At 34.3% G+C, this 17441-nt stretch overlaps 1 protein-coding gene and 1 non-coding gene across 9 annotated transcripts in view; both read left to right on the top strand.

Moving 5' to 3' along the window:
* The window catches only part of Spata6 (spermatogenesis associated 6), a 140645-nt gene that overhangs the window by 41474 nt on the left and 81730 nt on the right, over window positions 1-17441 (top strand). For 7 of the 8 annotated variants that reach the window (XM_087214862.1, XM_087214864.1, XM_004869295.4 and 4 more), the window contains exons 6-7: window positions 4917-4997; window positions 13742-14035. In XM_087214862.1, the coding sequence (XP_087070988.1) occupies window positions 4917-4997; window positions 13742-14035 (375 nt within the window). The remainder of the gene's footprint in view (window positions 1-4916; window positions 4998-13741; window positions 14036-17441) is intronic. The other variant, XM_087214865.1, reaches the window with a different exon arrangement.
* LOC147827306 (U6 spliceosomal RNA) lies at window positions 15421-15527 on the top strand. The gene has a single exon (XR_015452680.1). It is a non-coding gene; the product is annotated as a U6 spliceosomal RNA (small nuclear RNA).

The raw sequence follows: 17441 nt of genomic DNA on the forward strand, positions 1-17441 counted from the left end.
ATATACTCTTACAACTAAACTTAAAAACTACATTAAGTAACAGCTTACTCCCCTGTGTTCTCCTATAACTTTTTTCAAGTTTGTTAGACGATTTCAAAATATTTTTATTCCTAAAAGTAAGTCTTCCTCCTATGGAAACTGACAAAAATCTTTGGTATTCAAAGGAGGAAAGTTAAAAGTTGTTTAGCTAGAAAGTATTTAGACAAATATTTTAAATCTAATTTTATAAAATCTTATAGTAGTCTGAGTAAGAACAGTGGGGTGATCTTTGAGTCAATATAATGAATTAAGGAATTTCTCCCATAAGTCTAAGTAAAATCTCTGATATGCTCTTTTCAAAGAAATAGCAACTTTACTTTAATTAAAATGTAAAAGTTGACTAGCAAGTCTGTGATTATATGCATCCTTTGGGATATTTTCAGTATCCATTAGCCAGCTTCTATATTATAAAAGTCTTAAAGAATATTCCAAGAACACTGTTGAAACTTACAGTGAAGAAATAATCGTATTTTAAATTTATGGTCTCTTAATAGTAATTTAAAATGCTACATTACACCAAGATGGCAATATAAACTCAAGTGATTGGAACATTAATGGGGATTCATTTTTCATCATTTTATTTGAGTTACTATTACATATATTTGGAGGATGTATTACTCAGACAAAAAATATAAAAATTAGGACTTCCAGTAATTACAGTTTGAAGAGTTTGAAAGTTCTTTCCCCATATAAAACAAGAATAAAACTTAAGCACACTGGAATTTGACTGACAAGTAGGACAAGACAAATTAAGGAGTAACAGACTATAACAGAGATTTTACCTGAGGATTACCTCTATCAGCCTGTATGACATATTTCACACTCAAGATTGCACTTCAACTTTTCCCCGACTTTCCCCCTTGTCCCCTTGTCCCCTGCCCTATAATTTTTCTACTTGCCATCTTAAGATACATCTTTTCTTAAGATAAATCTTTTTCTATATATAATTCTATTGTTTCTGTTTCTATGGAGAACCCATAACAATACAGCTGGGTTTTGAACGGTCAGTAAAAATAATGACTTAAGTATTTAGTACTTACTATGAGATCAGCAATATATGAGGAAAGCTAAAGTGTTAAGCCTGAATTCAAGTAGTGACAGTATAATAAAATACAGTCATGCAGTCCGTAACACTATTCAGTTAATGAAGGATGCATGTACAGTGGTTACTGTGCCATAGAACTAGATGTGTAGTAGCCCATATTATCCAGCTTCAGGTAAGTACACTCTGACATTCACACACTGAGAAAATCACCTAACAACATTTTTGTAAGAGGATATCACCATTATTAAGTGGTACATGACTGTACATTCAGAAATTTTTTGATCTAAAGGAAGAGCTAGCTCCATTCCTATTTAGTCACTGTACCCAGTGAGTAACACATATAATGTGGCATAGTGATAGTATTAGACTTCTGAGACCAGGTCATTATAAGCTTTGGAACGTCCTTCACTCTTGGATTCTTCACTCTAGTGGAAGAAAAGTGTTCTGTGTGAGGACACATAAACAGTTCTGTGGAGAGGACAGAAGCAGGAAGGACTATGTGATCCTTACTGTGTGATCAGCAATATATGGGGAGGGTTGCAGTGTTAAGTGGAAGTCCAGGCAGCGATGTGATAAAATATTTTGTGAGAGTACCCACGAAAGCTTGAAGGTCCCCATAGAAACTGTCAGATAAGCATTTGAAGGACAGTGAGGTAAATGTTATTGAAAACTAAAAATGGAATTCTTATTATGTAATGACAGAAACTTTAGCGACACAGTCACCTGCAATAAAGTGGAACATAGGAAAGATAGCCAGTGAAATAGGTGTTCTGTCCAAAGAGGCTTTCTCATGTTAAGGGGTTGCCTGGTTTATTTTTTGCTGCTTATAGCTTAATGTGGGAAGGTAGAAAGAATGGCTGTTAAGAATTTAGTGTCCTGATGGTTTCCCACCTTTCTCACTGACACATAGTGCTAACAGTAAGAAATGATCCTTGAGTGAAAATTATCCCAGGCCTTTGCCAGAATATGGTGGTTTGATAGTAAAACTGAAGGCATGACTGTAAATCTTTCATTAGAACCTTGGCGAGGTCTAACATGTTGCCATACAAAATCATTTAATCAAACATAGGTTTTCTAAGATGCATAAACTCCATGTTTGTCAGCAATCTCAGAAGAACCCCAATATACAGAACTGTGTAGCTTTTATTTAATAGAGCAAATTCCAATATAATTCACATGATAGCCAAAATTTAAGAGGATTACTGTATTTTTATAGAAGCACTAGCAATTTGATTTGAAGTGGTAAAAGACTTTACAAAGTGAAAAGTACTCTTAATATTATATCAACAGAACTAAGCTCAGAACACTATATAGTTCCAAATAGCCTACTTCAGGTTTCAAAAGAATTATGATTCAGAAGATGGAAGAAGAGCCTAAAATGTTGAACCAAGAACCACGAGTATTTCTGAGCAGAAGTAGGAATAAGTCCTAAACAAGGACCTTCCCACATTTCTCTGGCTGGACTTAAAGATTGTTATGGAGCCATGATTTCCTATTTACCTTTTCTTTCCCTTTTTAAACAGGAATATCTATCATGATTATCTTATGTTTGCTGCATATGTGCACACTAGATATTGTAGTGTGAATAACTTGTCTCTTTAGTTCATGGGTCTTACGATTATGAAGAACTGTATTCTAGATGCTCTACTAAAAGACCTTCACCTGAAGAGCTTTATGGATGCACTGTGGATTTCAAACTGATATTATAAAATGATGAGATTCCTTGCCCTCCTCCCCCTTCCCTTTCTCCCCTCTCCTCCCTTATTAATAAATCATGAATATGCTTTGTTTCTAATTGAATTCTAAGTAACTTTTGCTTCTAAGAGAATTCTAAGTAACTTTTTGTCAGAGAGAAAACTAGTGGTTTTAAACTTGTGCCCAATTTTTTGATACTTCTCCATTGAAAAGGTAGATCACTTCCTTTGCCCTTGAGTATAGATTATATTTAGTGACACTAATGAATAGAATGGAATGGAAGTGACAATGTTTGGAGACTCTGTCATTATGGCTTTCTTCTTGCTTTGCTTTATATCACTCACCGTGGAGAAACAGTCACCATGTCTTGAGGACACTCAGCAGCTGTTATGGTATAGATCTAAAATGTCCCCTAAAAGTCTGTGTTCGCAGTTGGAGCTTTTGAACCATGAGAGTGCTATCCACTAATGATTTCATACCTGAACGTACTGTTAGAAGTTCAAGGTGGGTCACGGGGGCATGACCTTAAAGGGTGTATTTTTGTCCTCAGCTTCTCTCTTTCCCTTCTGCCTCCTGGCTGCCAGCTTTCCTCTGCCATGCCCTTCTACCACTTCACTCTACCTTCATGCCAGCTGACCATGGACTGAATTTCCCCCAAACCAAATTAAACCCCTCCTTAAGTTGTGGGTGTCAGGTATTTTGTCCCAGTAATAGAAAAGCTGATTGATATAGCAGGCCCTTCGAGAGGGTGTATGTGATCAAGATGTAAGCCCTCTTGTCAACAACTAGAAGGGAACTGAAACTTTCACTCAACAGTCATGTGAATAAGCCATCTTGGGAAACAAATTGCCAAACACTAATGAGGCCTTCAGTTGACGACAGCCCAAATGATGTCTTGACTGCACTCATGAGAAATTCCAGGCCAGAGATACCCAGCTCAACTTCTACCAGACTCCAGGCCCCTAGAAACTATGTAGGATATTGAGTGTTTACTGACGCTTTAAACTGCCAAGTTTTGCAATAGTATGTTATGTAGTGTTAGACAACTAATAAGCAGGCATACTAGTGGATATCATTAATAAAAAATACGTTTGCAGAAAAACAATACTTCTGTTAATTCTGAGGCAGCTCAGAGTTACCTTTTCTGTAATAGGTGTGATATTTGAAACTTTACATTCAATTGGCCACAAGCTTGGTTTGGTGAGGCCGAATGCAGAGGTCTTGGTCAGTCTGGTTCCCACTCTGTTACAGTGAAATTATTGTGGGCTCAGATGTCTTCTTTAATATTTTAGTGTATGTTTAACATAAGTGCTTTCGAATATTTGTACTTTGTGACTATCCCTTTGAACTGCTCCACTTGTCTCAAAACAATATCCAAGCTGATAATTGCAATATTGCTAGAAATAGAAGCCTGACTCCTTCCTATATCTGAATGTATGCTACATGACAGGAAAAAAATGTTAGGTGAATTGGTAGACACTGTCTTCTGTTTTCAAAAACTGCATATGCAAGCCAGGTGTGTTAGTGCATACCTATAATCTCAGAACAGTGGGAGGCTGAGGCAGGAGGATCGTAAGTTCAAGCAACTTAGTAAGACCATGTCACAAAAAATAAAAACTAAAAAAAGACTGGGGATGTACCTCAGCATGAAGGCCCTGAGTTCAATCCTTGGTACAAAAAAATTCTTTTAATTGACAAATAAATATTGTACATAATTATGGTGTATATACATTGTGAAATGGCTACATCAAGCTGATTAAGGTATGTATTTCTTGACTGTATAGTGAAATACATCTCAAGTTGTAAAAGTAAGAGCTGAAATCCATTAAGTATGTTCATATGTGTATGACCATAATATATCATAATTTAAAAATCTTAAAACAATTTGACAGGGAAACACTTGAAAATAATAAAAAACTTAATTCTGCAAATAACGCTCCTAAGTCTTCATCAGTGAAACAGTTTCTAGCTAGTATGTAGCATTACTAGGTTGTTTTTGTCTTTAGTAAGAGATGCAGACTAACAAGTGCAGCACTGAACCTTGGCAAGTGTGTGTCACTTTAGATCACATTCTCTTCATTAATAATTATCTCTCTTTAAAGGGAAATATCTGATAGTATCCTTTTTTCCCTCCCAGGGAATTGCTCCAAAGCTGGAATTTTCTACAACTTCAGTGATTACTGAATGTCTGATAAGTTCAAGGAAGTGCCGTACTCAGGTTAAAATTATTTTTTTAATGTATTTTATTTTGATTTATTTGTCCATATTTATGACCATGTAGAAAGCTTTATCCGTTTATTTTGACTGCAGTTCTTATCAATTTTTTGGTCAGTCTTTAATTTAGCTAAAGCAATTAACAAAGATGTTTAACAGTCTGATTATGTCTTAATAAATGTGAAAATAAAAATATTGATATTTGGTCGATGGTGCCATGCTATTTTTATTTATTTTTTAATGGAAAGAAGTCAGCCTACCAGAAAGATATTGGGATCAAGAAGTCCATAGAAGGCTGGGGATTTAGCTCAGTGGCACTGCGCCTGCCTTGTAAGCACAAGGTCCTGAGTTTGATCCCCGGTACCAAAAAAAAAGAGTCCATAGAAAACTGAACTGGAGGCTTCTGTACATCATATAAAAGTTAGAAGCTAAGATCAAAGGATACCGTTTAGAAAATGTGACAGAACTTGTCAGACTAAGATATTAGTGTGTAGTGAGTGTGATTTTTTGAATGTCTCTGATTGTTTCAGGGATTGTTGCTCCCTGTGCTGAGGAGATGTCAGATCAAAGGAAGTCTGAACATTCCAGCCTAAATACCTTCTGTTTGTGAAAGCAGCTTTTAGCAATAATATAAGATATTTGAGTCAATATTCCATTCTAGTCACCTTTGCTGAGTCACATGCTGGTCGTGATGTTTATGATACTTTGTTCATAAGTTATGTAATAATATCACTCATGTGCAGCTGCATTGTGACTAGGTAACAATAACCTATCTGTGATGAAGAGACAGTAATGTGTAAAGCCCAGAAGACTTAAAATGGGGCACAACTGGACTTGTTATGGAAGGAGTGGGATGTTAATTTACTTAATTACTAATTTTTAATTAAATTTGCTGGGGATGATGACTGTGAGTTAAGAAAGATAATTTATAGAAGTATTAATATTATTATTATTACTATTATTATTATTTTAAGATGATGTCTCCCTGTGTTGCTCAAGCTGGTCTTAAACTCATCCTACTTCAACCTCCCAAGTAGCTGGGACTACAGGTGGCCACCACCACACCTGACTTATAGAATTATTATGGGACCATTCTTATTTTGTTTAGCGAGATAGCATTTTTGAGTCAGACTGTTATTTTCTTTTCAATGCAAGCTGAAACACAAACGTTAGAGATCTGACAATCTACGCTTGCCAAATGCAGAGATATTTTACTGGCTTGTTTTTGAGATGTGTACTGCATACATTTGTAAATTGTTAGAAATATTTTTCCTGGACTCAGACAATTTTTCTATCCATGCTGGAGTATGCCTAATGTGATGAGTAGAAAAGTCTTTTTTTTTTTAACTTTTTGTCTGAAACATAACATCCACATAGAAAAGAGCATACATTCTAAGGGTACAGCACATTGGAAAAACTCCTTTAAATGTAAAGCTACTCATTAGCAGTTTCCTTGCACATATAAATTAATATTTTCTATTGTAAACTTTAGGCAAGACTCTCTCATTTTGACTTAGAATTTCAGTTTTTGTCATTTGTCTTTATAAAGGTACATGTGACAGGATAAGCTTTGGTGTTAGAAAATATGCTTTAGTGCTGCATGTGTAGCTCTGGTAGAATACTTATCAAGGTTGCATGAGTTCTAGTCCTTGATTGGATCCCTAGCATGGAGAAGAGAGAGAGAGAGGGAGAGAGAGAGAGAGAGAGAGAGAGAGAGAAAGGAGTGAAGAGGAAGAGAAGAGAAGAAAATGGAGAGAGGGAAGGGAGGGAGGAAGAAAGGAAGTAAGGAGAAAGGGTAGAGAAAAGAAAGGGAAGGAAAGAAAAAGAATGAAGACAATATGCTTTATAAACATCTTGGTTCAAATTCTGCAGAAAGTTGCTATAAAGATTAAATTAGAGGGCCAGGGTTTTAGCTCAGTGGTTCCACCACCTGCCTCACAAGCCCAAGGCCCCGAGTTCAATCCCCGGTACAAAAAAAAAAAAAAAAGATTAAATTAGAGAATGTATGCATGTCTGGCATGTAACATAATTAATGAATTGTGTGACTTTTGCTGAGGCTATTTTTATTATATTTTTAATTTTTGTTTTTATAAATACATGTTTGCAGTACATAACATAGTTAACATTTTAATCTACATTTTTTTAACCAGGGAAAAACTCGTAAGTACACAGAAAATGATAAATACTGCAATTTTTTTCCCAATAAGTTTATTGGCACATTTTAGGTATAAAGTACCGTTACATTCATCATTGGGATCGTGTACCATCACATGAGTATCTTGGTTCTTATTTTTTTCCCCATTCCCCTGCCCTCCCTTCACCCTCTCCACCCTTCCCTATTTGCAAAGACTTTGTTTCCATTTTTTTCCTTTTCTCATATTTTTTCTTTTCCCTTCTTTCCTTTCCCCCACCCCTCCCACTTCCCCTGCTCCTTTAGACCTTTTCTTCCTGTTACACAATATCAATTATACATTTTTAAAATTACAATATCAAGATCTAGGAGACATTACCACAGATTTTACAGAATTTAAAAGGATATAGAAAGCATATTACAAAAATCTTTTTTGAAATAAATTTGACAACTTCTAAGAAGTAACTTAGAAGACAAATTAATGAAACTAACTCTGGAGGAAATATAAAATTTGAATAGCACCTATTAAAGAAAGTATATTCCTAGCTTGAAAACCTACCTATATGACAACAGTAGGCCCATATACATTTTAACTGATAAATTATGTCAAACAATTAAAGCAGAAAAAAGAAGGAACACTTCTCCCCTCATTTTAGGATCTCAGCATTGTGCTAATCCTAAAACTGGATAAAGATAACAGAAGAAAAAAGCATGAACATAGATAGAATTTTGTTTAACAAAACAAACTGTTAGAAGTCAGATCTGGCAGTATGTAGAAAGTGGTTTTGTTATAGGGATGGTGGTGTTGGTTCAGCATTGAAAGATCCACCCCCAAAGTCATCATTTAATAGAGGAAAGGAAAAAGCCATATGATCCTGTCACTAGTTGGACAAAAAGTATTGGACTACATTCTACAGCTGTTCATGGTAAAAGTTATCAGGAGACTAGAGGTAGAACAGAACCTTCTCAACAGATTAAAGACATGTACTCCATACTTCCAGGGAGAATGCCTTATATGAATGGAGAAGATCCAATGCTTTCTCCTTAAGGTGGGGAACAAGGGCAGATATGCTTACTCTTTATCTGTCCATTAAACTTTGAAACCTAGGCCCCACCAAAATAGTCCGGCAATAAAATGACACAATTAGGATAGGATTGGCAAGGTAGAAGTAAAATCTTTATATGTAGATGAAATGATCATCTACAGAGAAAATACTAAGAAATCTCTAGGAGCCCCTAGAACTTGTACTTGAATTTAGCAGGATTAGAAAACACAAGGTATATATAAAAATTCAGGTCTGTGTATACTTGCTAAAAATGAAGAATTGGATATTGAAATTTAAAAGTTATGTAGGAGTACAAAGGACCCAGAAAAGTTAAAAAAAAAAGTGTTGGAAGACGTTTAGTACCTAATTTTAAGACTTCTTCTAAAGCTACAGTAATCAAGGCAGTGTTGGTATAAGGAAAGACATACAGATTATTTGAATAAAACAGAGAATCTAGAAATAGAACCACACATATATGGTCCACTGAGTTTTGAAAGGTTATTTAACATTAGCATTTTATAGAATATAAACTCAATTCAAGAGCCGAGGAAGAGATAGTGTTTTCAGCAAACAGCACTAGAACACCTGGTATCTGTATATAACCTCAACCCTTTTTTTCCATACATGAAAATAACTTGAAGGGATCGATGAACCTAAATATGAAAGCCTAAAAGTATAAAACTTTAAGAAGAAATTATAAGGGAAAATATTTATGAATTCAGGGTAGGCAAGAACTACCTAGAATACAAAAGACATGATGTATAAAAGAAAAAAATTGATAAATGAGATTCCATCAAAATTTAGAACTTTATTTTTTTTTAATTTTTTATTTATTTATTTTTTGGTACTGAGGATCAAACTCGGGACCTTGTGCTTGCAAGGCAGGTGCCAGAACCACTGAGCTAAATCCCCAGCCCCAAAATTTAGAACTTTAAATGACATCATTAAAATGAAAAGTAGTCCTTAAACAGACCATATTTACAATGCATATAACCTATGACCAGAATATATAAAGAATTCTTAGAGCTCATTAATAGACAACCCAATTAAAAAGTAGACCTAAGAAGATGATAAATAGCCAGTATAGCACAAGGAAAGGTGTGCAACTCTAGAATCAGAAAAACACTAATCAGTACAGTAACAAGATTGAATTATACACTCACTAGGGAGATGAAGTTAAAAGTTTTAAAAGCCCTGTCATGACGTCTTTTTTTTGTTGTTGGATTCTCCCCCTTTGCGTTTAATTTGTCAGGCCCAATGGATTCATTCTGCTGGGTTTCCTGGGGTTGTGATCCTCATTGTCTTTTCCTAGGGTATTGTGTAAAATTTTTTGGAGTGCCGGTTTGATATTCATGAAGTTCCCGGGGTGCTCTTTATCATGAAAGTATCTTATTTCTCCATCAATTTTGAAAGATAGTTTTGCAGGGTACATCAATCTGGGTTGGAGGCTGTTTTCCTTTAGGGCTTGAAATACATCACTCCAAGCTCTTCTTGTCTTGAGAGCTTGCATTGAGAAGTCTGCTGTGATTCTGATGGGCTTTCCTTTGTATGTGATTTGTTTCTTTTCTCTCACTGCTTGTAGAATTTTGTTCTTCTGTTGGATTTCTGGAATCCTAACTATTATATGCCCATGTGTAGATTTTCTTTGATCAAGGCTATTTGGAATCCTATATGCCTCACTTATCTGTATGTCAAGTTCTTTTCCCCTCCCTGGGAAGTTTTCTGCCATCACTTCTGTGAAGAGTATTTTTATTCATCTGCACTCCCTCCTCTTTCTTCATTGACTCCAATCAGTCGTATGTTATTCTTCTTTGCATGGTCTAGCAGCTGCTGGATTGATTTCTCATGTTCCTTTACAATTTTAAAACCGTTTTTCTTTTCCTGGTCACTAACTACAATCTTTTCTTCTATATCTGAAATTCTATCCTTACATTGGTTTATTCTGCTGTGCAGACTTTTGATGGAATTTTTAATCTCCTGGAAATCTGTTTGCATCTGTTTTATGGATTCCATTTGTTTCCCATGTTGGGATTCCATCATGTTCCTCAGATCCTCTATTTTTTATGTGTCCTCTCTAGATTTATTAATCATGTCTTGCACCATGAGCACAATCTTTGCTGTTATCTGAGTAATTATTTCTGATTTCATTTTTCCCAGATCCTCTTTTGTTGCCAGTTCAGAGAGTCCAGGTGGTTGAGTATCAGATTGTTCCATCTCGTTTCCCTTTGGTGTTGCTGTAGGTGATCCAGAAGTCTGTTTTTGAGGCTTGATTATGTGTCTTCTCCTTTCCATGGGGGAGTGCTTTCGGTGCCCATGCGGCTCACTTTCTCTGCTCTAGGAGCTTGGGATGGCTGTGGGGGAGCTTCCTTCCGGGTGCTGGGACTGGCTCAGCTTCTCTGCCCTAGGAGCTTGGGATGGCGGCAGGGGAGCTTCCTTTTGGGTTCTAGGACCAGCTCAGCTTCTCTGCCCTAGGAGTGTGAGATGGCGACAGGGTAGCTTCCTTCTGGGTGCTGGGACCGGCTCACCTTCTCTGCCCTAGGGGCTTGGGATGGCAGTGGGGGTGCTTCCTTCCAGGTGCTGGGACCGGCTTACCTTCTCTGCCCTAGGAGCTTGGGATGGTGGCTGATACTGCATTTTAAAAATTTTTAATGAAGATAAATATTATCTTCATTGGCTCACAATAAGGCTATTTTTAAAAATTAAGATAAGTGGAGGAGATATAAAAGACAATAGTTAAAATTAAATTAGAAAACACTGTGTAGTAGTCACAAGAGTATTCACTTTTTACATTAAAATTTGAAAGTTACTACTTTTTGATCTTACCAAATGTGGCAAATCCACTTTTTTCCCCAAGTGTGAATTAGTTACAATTAAAATTTTAATGGCTGTAAAGCAGCCTTTGCAGTTTTAAAGATAAGAATAAAACTTTTGATTTTTGATAAGAGTGAAGTATATTTTGTAAAGTTACTTAACTTTACAAATACTAATTACAGGGCCGAAGATTTAGCTCAGTGGTTCCGGCACCTGCCTTGCAAGAGCAAGGTCCGGAGTTCAATCCCTGGTACTAAGAAAAAAAAAAAAAAAAACCAAAATAATAATTACAAATGATATTTCTTTTGTACTTTTATTTTCCAATTGGTCATCAATTTTTTGGACTGAAAATTAAACATATTGTGATTTTTCTGGGATAAAATAGTATTTTTCTGGGTTTGTTAATCTACCTACTACAAAGTATAGTTTTTATTAGCTAAATATTAATATAACTATTGGTATATGTTTGGAAAACTGCTATATCACACAGGCTTTGCAGAATAACAAATCTCAATAATTGCATTACTTAGGTTTGGTGTAATCAGAGGTAGGATGTAAGAAGGTACCTTATCATTGATAAAATGGATCATTATGAATTCAGCTGTGTCTGGTTACTAAAAATTTATAAAGGACTAGAGAAAAGAGATTTATAGACTGCAATAACAAATACAGTAAGAGTAAAAGAAGCAAATCAAGGAAAAGAGGTTTTGGTGGCCAAGAGATTTTCTCAGTTGGGCATGCAATGGATCTATATAGTGATGAAACATCATTAGAAAAAGATAATTAATGCTGAGAAATAGCAACCCTAATTGCAAAGTCTTGGAAAGATTCATTGCTTAATGTTTTAGTAAACCACAAAGATCCTTTATCCTATTAAAATTCCTTACTTCTGTCAGTCAGTGTGATGTCACAGAGGTGGATACTGGAAGAGAGAGAAATTCTGCATTACTTTTTTGAAGTCATTGAACAAAGTGGAGAAAGGTACAGGGCCATATCAGGCACTATAGCTGAAAAGAAAAATAATTTGATGCTATCAGTCTGTATGAAACTCATAGGCTTATTGTTTTAATTAGAGAAATATTTTTTTCCTATTTTCTACTGTAAAACATTTTTTAACTTTCTCCCTTCTAATCACATTTGTATTTTATTTACTTAGATACTCAGGAAATAGGAAGGGGATTGAGAAATTAGAGATATAGGATTGATGGTTTTGAAAAATGATTAAAGTTAAGAAAACATTCCATGACTCTCAACTGTCTTTTTTTTTTTTTTACTGAAAAGTTTCTTTTTAATTCTAGATAATACATGAAGAAATCTTATATTACTTGTGATCCAACTCTTAAGGCATTTATAAGACAGAGTCTATTTGAATAAAGTCTTATCCTAGTAACAAAATTAGAGCTATGAATTTTTTTTAACTTTTTGAAATGAGGTCTCACTGTGATGCTTAAGCTGATTTCAAACACCTGTTATCAAGTAATCTGCCTGCCTCAGTCTGCTGAGGGGACTACAGGAGTGTGCCAACTCTTGTGGCTTAATTTTTAAAAATCTCAACATTTTAGACTGCCCATGTGTGGTGGCACATGTCTAGTTCCAGCTGCTTGGGATGCTGAGGCAGAAGGATCACAAGTTCAAGGCCAGGCTGGGTAACTTAGTGAAATCCTTTTTAGATCTTTTGCAAACTGGAAAGTGCCCAAGAGGCTGAGGGCTGGGGGATAGGGAATAAAAAGATTTAAGATGTGTCATATACATGTACCAAATACCCACAAAGAATGTAAGCATTATATATTGTAAAATGACTAAAAATAGCAATAATTAACCATAATAATGAAAATTAGGGAAGGGTAATAAAGAATCAAGATGAGTTATGCACATTTACCTACTCCCTAAGATGAATGTAGACTTCATGTATTGCAAACATATACTAGTTAAATAAAATTTTTTTTAAATGGCTGGGGATGTAGCTCAGCAGTCCTTCTGTTCAATCTCCAGTACCACAGTTTCAAAAAGATTTATACTGCTAACCAATTTTCCAGAAGAATAAGTACCAGTTATTAAATTTTACAATGTGTCTTTTGTACATTGTTACCCTTATAAAAACAGGACCAAAATTAAAATTGTATGGCTACCTGTCATTGAATTGTAAAGTTATATCTTGGAAAGGATCATAAAATCCTGTTCACCTGATATAACCCAAATAATATATTTCATTAAAATAGGTATAAAGCTCTGCAGATTTTCATGGTATATGATTATAACATAATAAATGAAACCTACTTTTATAGTTTTCTCTATAAATATTTCATAATCAACTAATTAGACATGTGTAGTTTTAGCATTACTAAACATAGTTGTCTTAAGTTGTATGGCCAATTATTTGAACATTTAAATATGAATGATAACCAATGTTGTATTAATTTTTCAGTATACTGAAGAAATTTTTTCCTGAGTTTGTTTCTTGGATTTTTAAAATGGCTAAATAATGAACCTTAATCTTCATAAAGTCTTTGTTAGAATTAAGAAGGAAGTTTGCTACAATGTAATTTATTAACTACTATGCAAAGTTATGTGGGAGAATATAGATTGACACCTCCTCCCTCCCTAAGATCTGCACATATAGGAAGGACTGATCTAGTTGGCTTTTATAGATTTTTTTCTGTGTCAGTTAAATTACCTTTTAAAAGTGTTTTTTTTTGTATTGATAAAAGTTTAGAAAATATCTCCACCTGCCCAACTTAATGATTATTTTTTTATGTTTAGGATAAATTTACCTACCATTCGGCTCCAGTTGAAAAATCACATGGCAGACCACAAAACAGAACATCAAGATCACAAAAGAAAAAAACCAAGTCACCTGAGAGAAGTAAATATTGCATAAATGGAAAAAACTATGAACAGCCTACAATTTCTTCAAAATCACATTCACCATCTCCCTACACAAAAAGACGTATGTGTGAACTATCTGAAGACACCAGGCAGCGGCTGGCCCATTTAAATCTAGGACCCTATGAATTCAAAAAAGAAACAGATAAACCACCATTTGTAATTAGACATGTATGTATTTTCTTGAACATTTGAATTTAAACTGATCAAATCTATTCTGCCACTAAAATATTATTCTGAAATGTTTTTTAATTTCTGGCTTATATTATTAATTTTCTTACCTGAATGGTTTGCCAGTATTTAGAAATGGGAAATTTACTTAAAAGAACTTTCTTTCTTCATTCTTTAAACCTGACAGAGATCAAGTTCCATTATGAAAGCCATGTTAACTCCTCAGTGTCCTATTTTTTTCTTCTTATACAGTGGACAGCATAATAACTTTACAAATTCACTTTTACTGTAATTGATATTAACACTAAAATTGCAGAGTAGGATTTTACTTTTCAATTTTTTTACAAACCCTTGTGTCGAGGGCTGACTTTCAATAGATCGCGGCGGGGGAGCTGCTCTGCTACATATGAAACTCCGAAAGAGTAGGATTTTAGAACTAAATATTTATGAAATATTTATGAAAAGGAAGACTTCCACTTACTCTGGCCCTTTAAAATATTATAATGGAAAGTAAGTTTCTTTTGAAATTATATTCCTAGGGAAAGCTTTGTATGAAGAATCTTTCAAGGAAATCTTTATTTGATGACTATGTATGGGAAGGCCTTTGGAAGTGAAAATAGTTGACTTCAGGGTAGCATAACTCTAGTTTTTCTGTACAGAAACTTGCTTTTGATATGGTTGAAGTTTAAAGCCTTGTATCCCTATGATACTCAAATAGAATTTGGCTAAAATTTAAAGATCTGTAATCAAAATATTTTTAAAAGGACTATCAGAATCTATAGTTTTCTAAGGTTTTGAAGTTTTATCTTAAAAGAACTTTTCACCAAAAGCTTTCAAAATAATGAAAATATTTAATATATAATACATTAATATATATAATTCTAAACTTCAAGATGTAAGTACCTATAGAAGCAAGATATTTTTGATATGTATAAAATTATTTGGCTGTAGTGGTCTATTTTTTCCTAAATTCTAAAATGAATAATCCAACATGTTAATATGTCCCTTTGGTGTGTAATTGTAAACTTTTTGAACATTATTTCAAAGTTTAGATTTTTCTTTGTGTTGTAAAGAAAATTAATTTAAATTGTTTCAAAAGATATTAAATGTAATTTAAACATTTTCTTCTACCTTCGTTTTGACTATGAAGCCTTTATTCTTTTAAACTAAAAGAATAGGTTATTAATTATAAAAATTGATAGTGCAATGGATATATTTAAGTGATAATATTTTACTGATATTCTGATTATATTTGTTTTCTATTGAATTTGATTTGATCACTTTTTGTTGTTATTTGAACAGTTTCAGATAATGTTTTTCTTGCGTGTTAAAATGCCTTTAATTTTATGTCCACCCACAATTACAAATTAAATTGAAAAGATAGGGTGCTCACTTCTTTAGCACATATATTAAAATTAGAACAGTACAGAGAAGATTAGCATGGCCCCTGTGCAAGAATGATACATAAATTCGTTTAGTATTCCATATTTTTACAGATTCAACAAGGATATGGAATCCTCAAAGAGATGTCAAATACCTGAAATAACTGTACAGATTTTATAAATTGCAAAAACAACTAATGTTAAGACAGAGTGTCTGATACTGACAACAAAATAGTGAATCAGGATGAAGCGCTCAAAGAAGCCAAAAAGAAAATGAAAAAAGAAAGATTATCCATCAGCTACTAGATGACAATAAAAAGACCAAAGTAAGGCTAAATTGGAGTTAAAGAAAAACTGGAAACTAGCACAGATGGATTTACTAACATATTTCAGAAATCATAGAAGAAAATTTCCCTAATATAAGAAAAGAGTTTAAAATACAATTAAGTGATGCTTATAGAACATTAAACAAATATAGTGAAAAAAGAAGCTCACCAAGGCATATCCAGCTATCCAGCAAAAAAAGTAAAAGACAAAATCCCAGAATTTTAAAAGCAGCCAGAGAAAAACAAAACATTACATATAAAAGTAAACTGTTTAGGATCACAGCAGACTTCTCAACACAAACCCTAAAGGTCAGAAGAGCTTGAAATATTTCAAGCCCTCTGAGCAAATAACTTCCAACCCAAATTAATTTATTCAGCAAAGCTATTCTTCAAAATAGATGAAGAAATAAGGTATTTCCATGAAAAAGACCAGCTCAAAAGACATGAGTACTAAATCAGCTCTTGACAAAATAGTTAAGATTATTCTCAACAGAAATACCAAAATGGACACAGTTAGAAATGGAGGTAACTAGTGGGATCAGTGGAAAAACAGCAACAAAAAATATTGGAAACAAAAAACAAGATTCACCAATAGATAAAGAAGACAATGATAATAAATAACCAACATGTTTCAGTAATGTATCTCCACATTAACAACCTCAGTTATTCAATTAAAATACACAGATTGGCAGACTGGATCAATAAACAGAATCCAACAGTCTGTTGCATTCAAGAAACTTATCTAATCCAAAAGGATATCCGTAGACTAAGCATTAAAGAATGGAAATCAACATTTCATGCATCAGGACTCCAAAAACAAGCAGGGGTAGCAATCATTAGAAAAGGGGCTGGGGATTTAGCTCAGTGGCATGGAGTCTGCCTCGTAAACGCAAGGTCCTGAGTTCGATCCCTGATACCAAAAAAAAAAAGTACCAATAAAACTGATTAGAAGCGACAAAGAAAATCACTATCTATTAGTTAAGGGAACAATCCAACAGGAGGAAATAACATTGATAAAAATATATGCACCAAATACTGGAGCACCTATCTTCATAAAACAAAAACTGCTGAAATTAAAAGATCAAATAAACACTAACTCAATTATAGTAGGGGATTTTAACAACCCACTTTTTTGTTTGTTTGTTTGGTACCGGGGATCAAACTTGGGACCTTTGTGCTTGCGAGGCAGGCGCCGGAACCACTGAGCTAAATCCCCAGCCCAACACCCCACTTTTGCAAAGAGAAAGATCAACTAAACAAAAAACCAACAAGGAAATACCAGAGCTAAACCCCACACCCTTAAACATATGGACTTAATAGATATATACAAAGGGTTCCACCCCTCTACAACAAAGTATACATTCTTTTCAGCAGCCCATAGTACTTTTGTCCAAAAGAGATCACAGATTAGTCCACAAAACCAGCTTAAGTAAATATAAAATAATTGAAATTATTCCGTGCATATTATCAGACCATTGGGCAATGAAATTACAAATCAACAGCAGAAGAAATTTTGGAAAAAGCAAAAGCTCCTGGAAAATTAACAACATACTCCTAAACAACCAATGTGTAACAGAAGAAATCAAAGAAGAAATTTAAAAGTTTATGGAAGTTTATAACAATGATGGTACAACTTGTCAAAACCTCTGGCACACTATGAAAGCACTTCTAAGAGGAAAACTTATTGCAATCAGTGCT

This window comes from Heterocephalus glaber, unplaced genomic scaffold (genome assembly GCF_053883595.1).
Source record: "Heterocephalus glaber isolate CG9 unplaced genomic scaffold, H.glaber_assembly_v1.0 deba00001451, whole genome shotgun sequence".
NCBI classification, from domain to species: Eukaryota; Metazoa; Chordata; class Mammalia; order Rodentia; family Bathyergidae; genus Heterocephalus; species Heterocephalus glaber.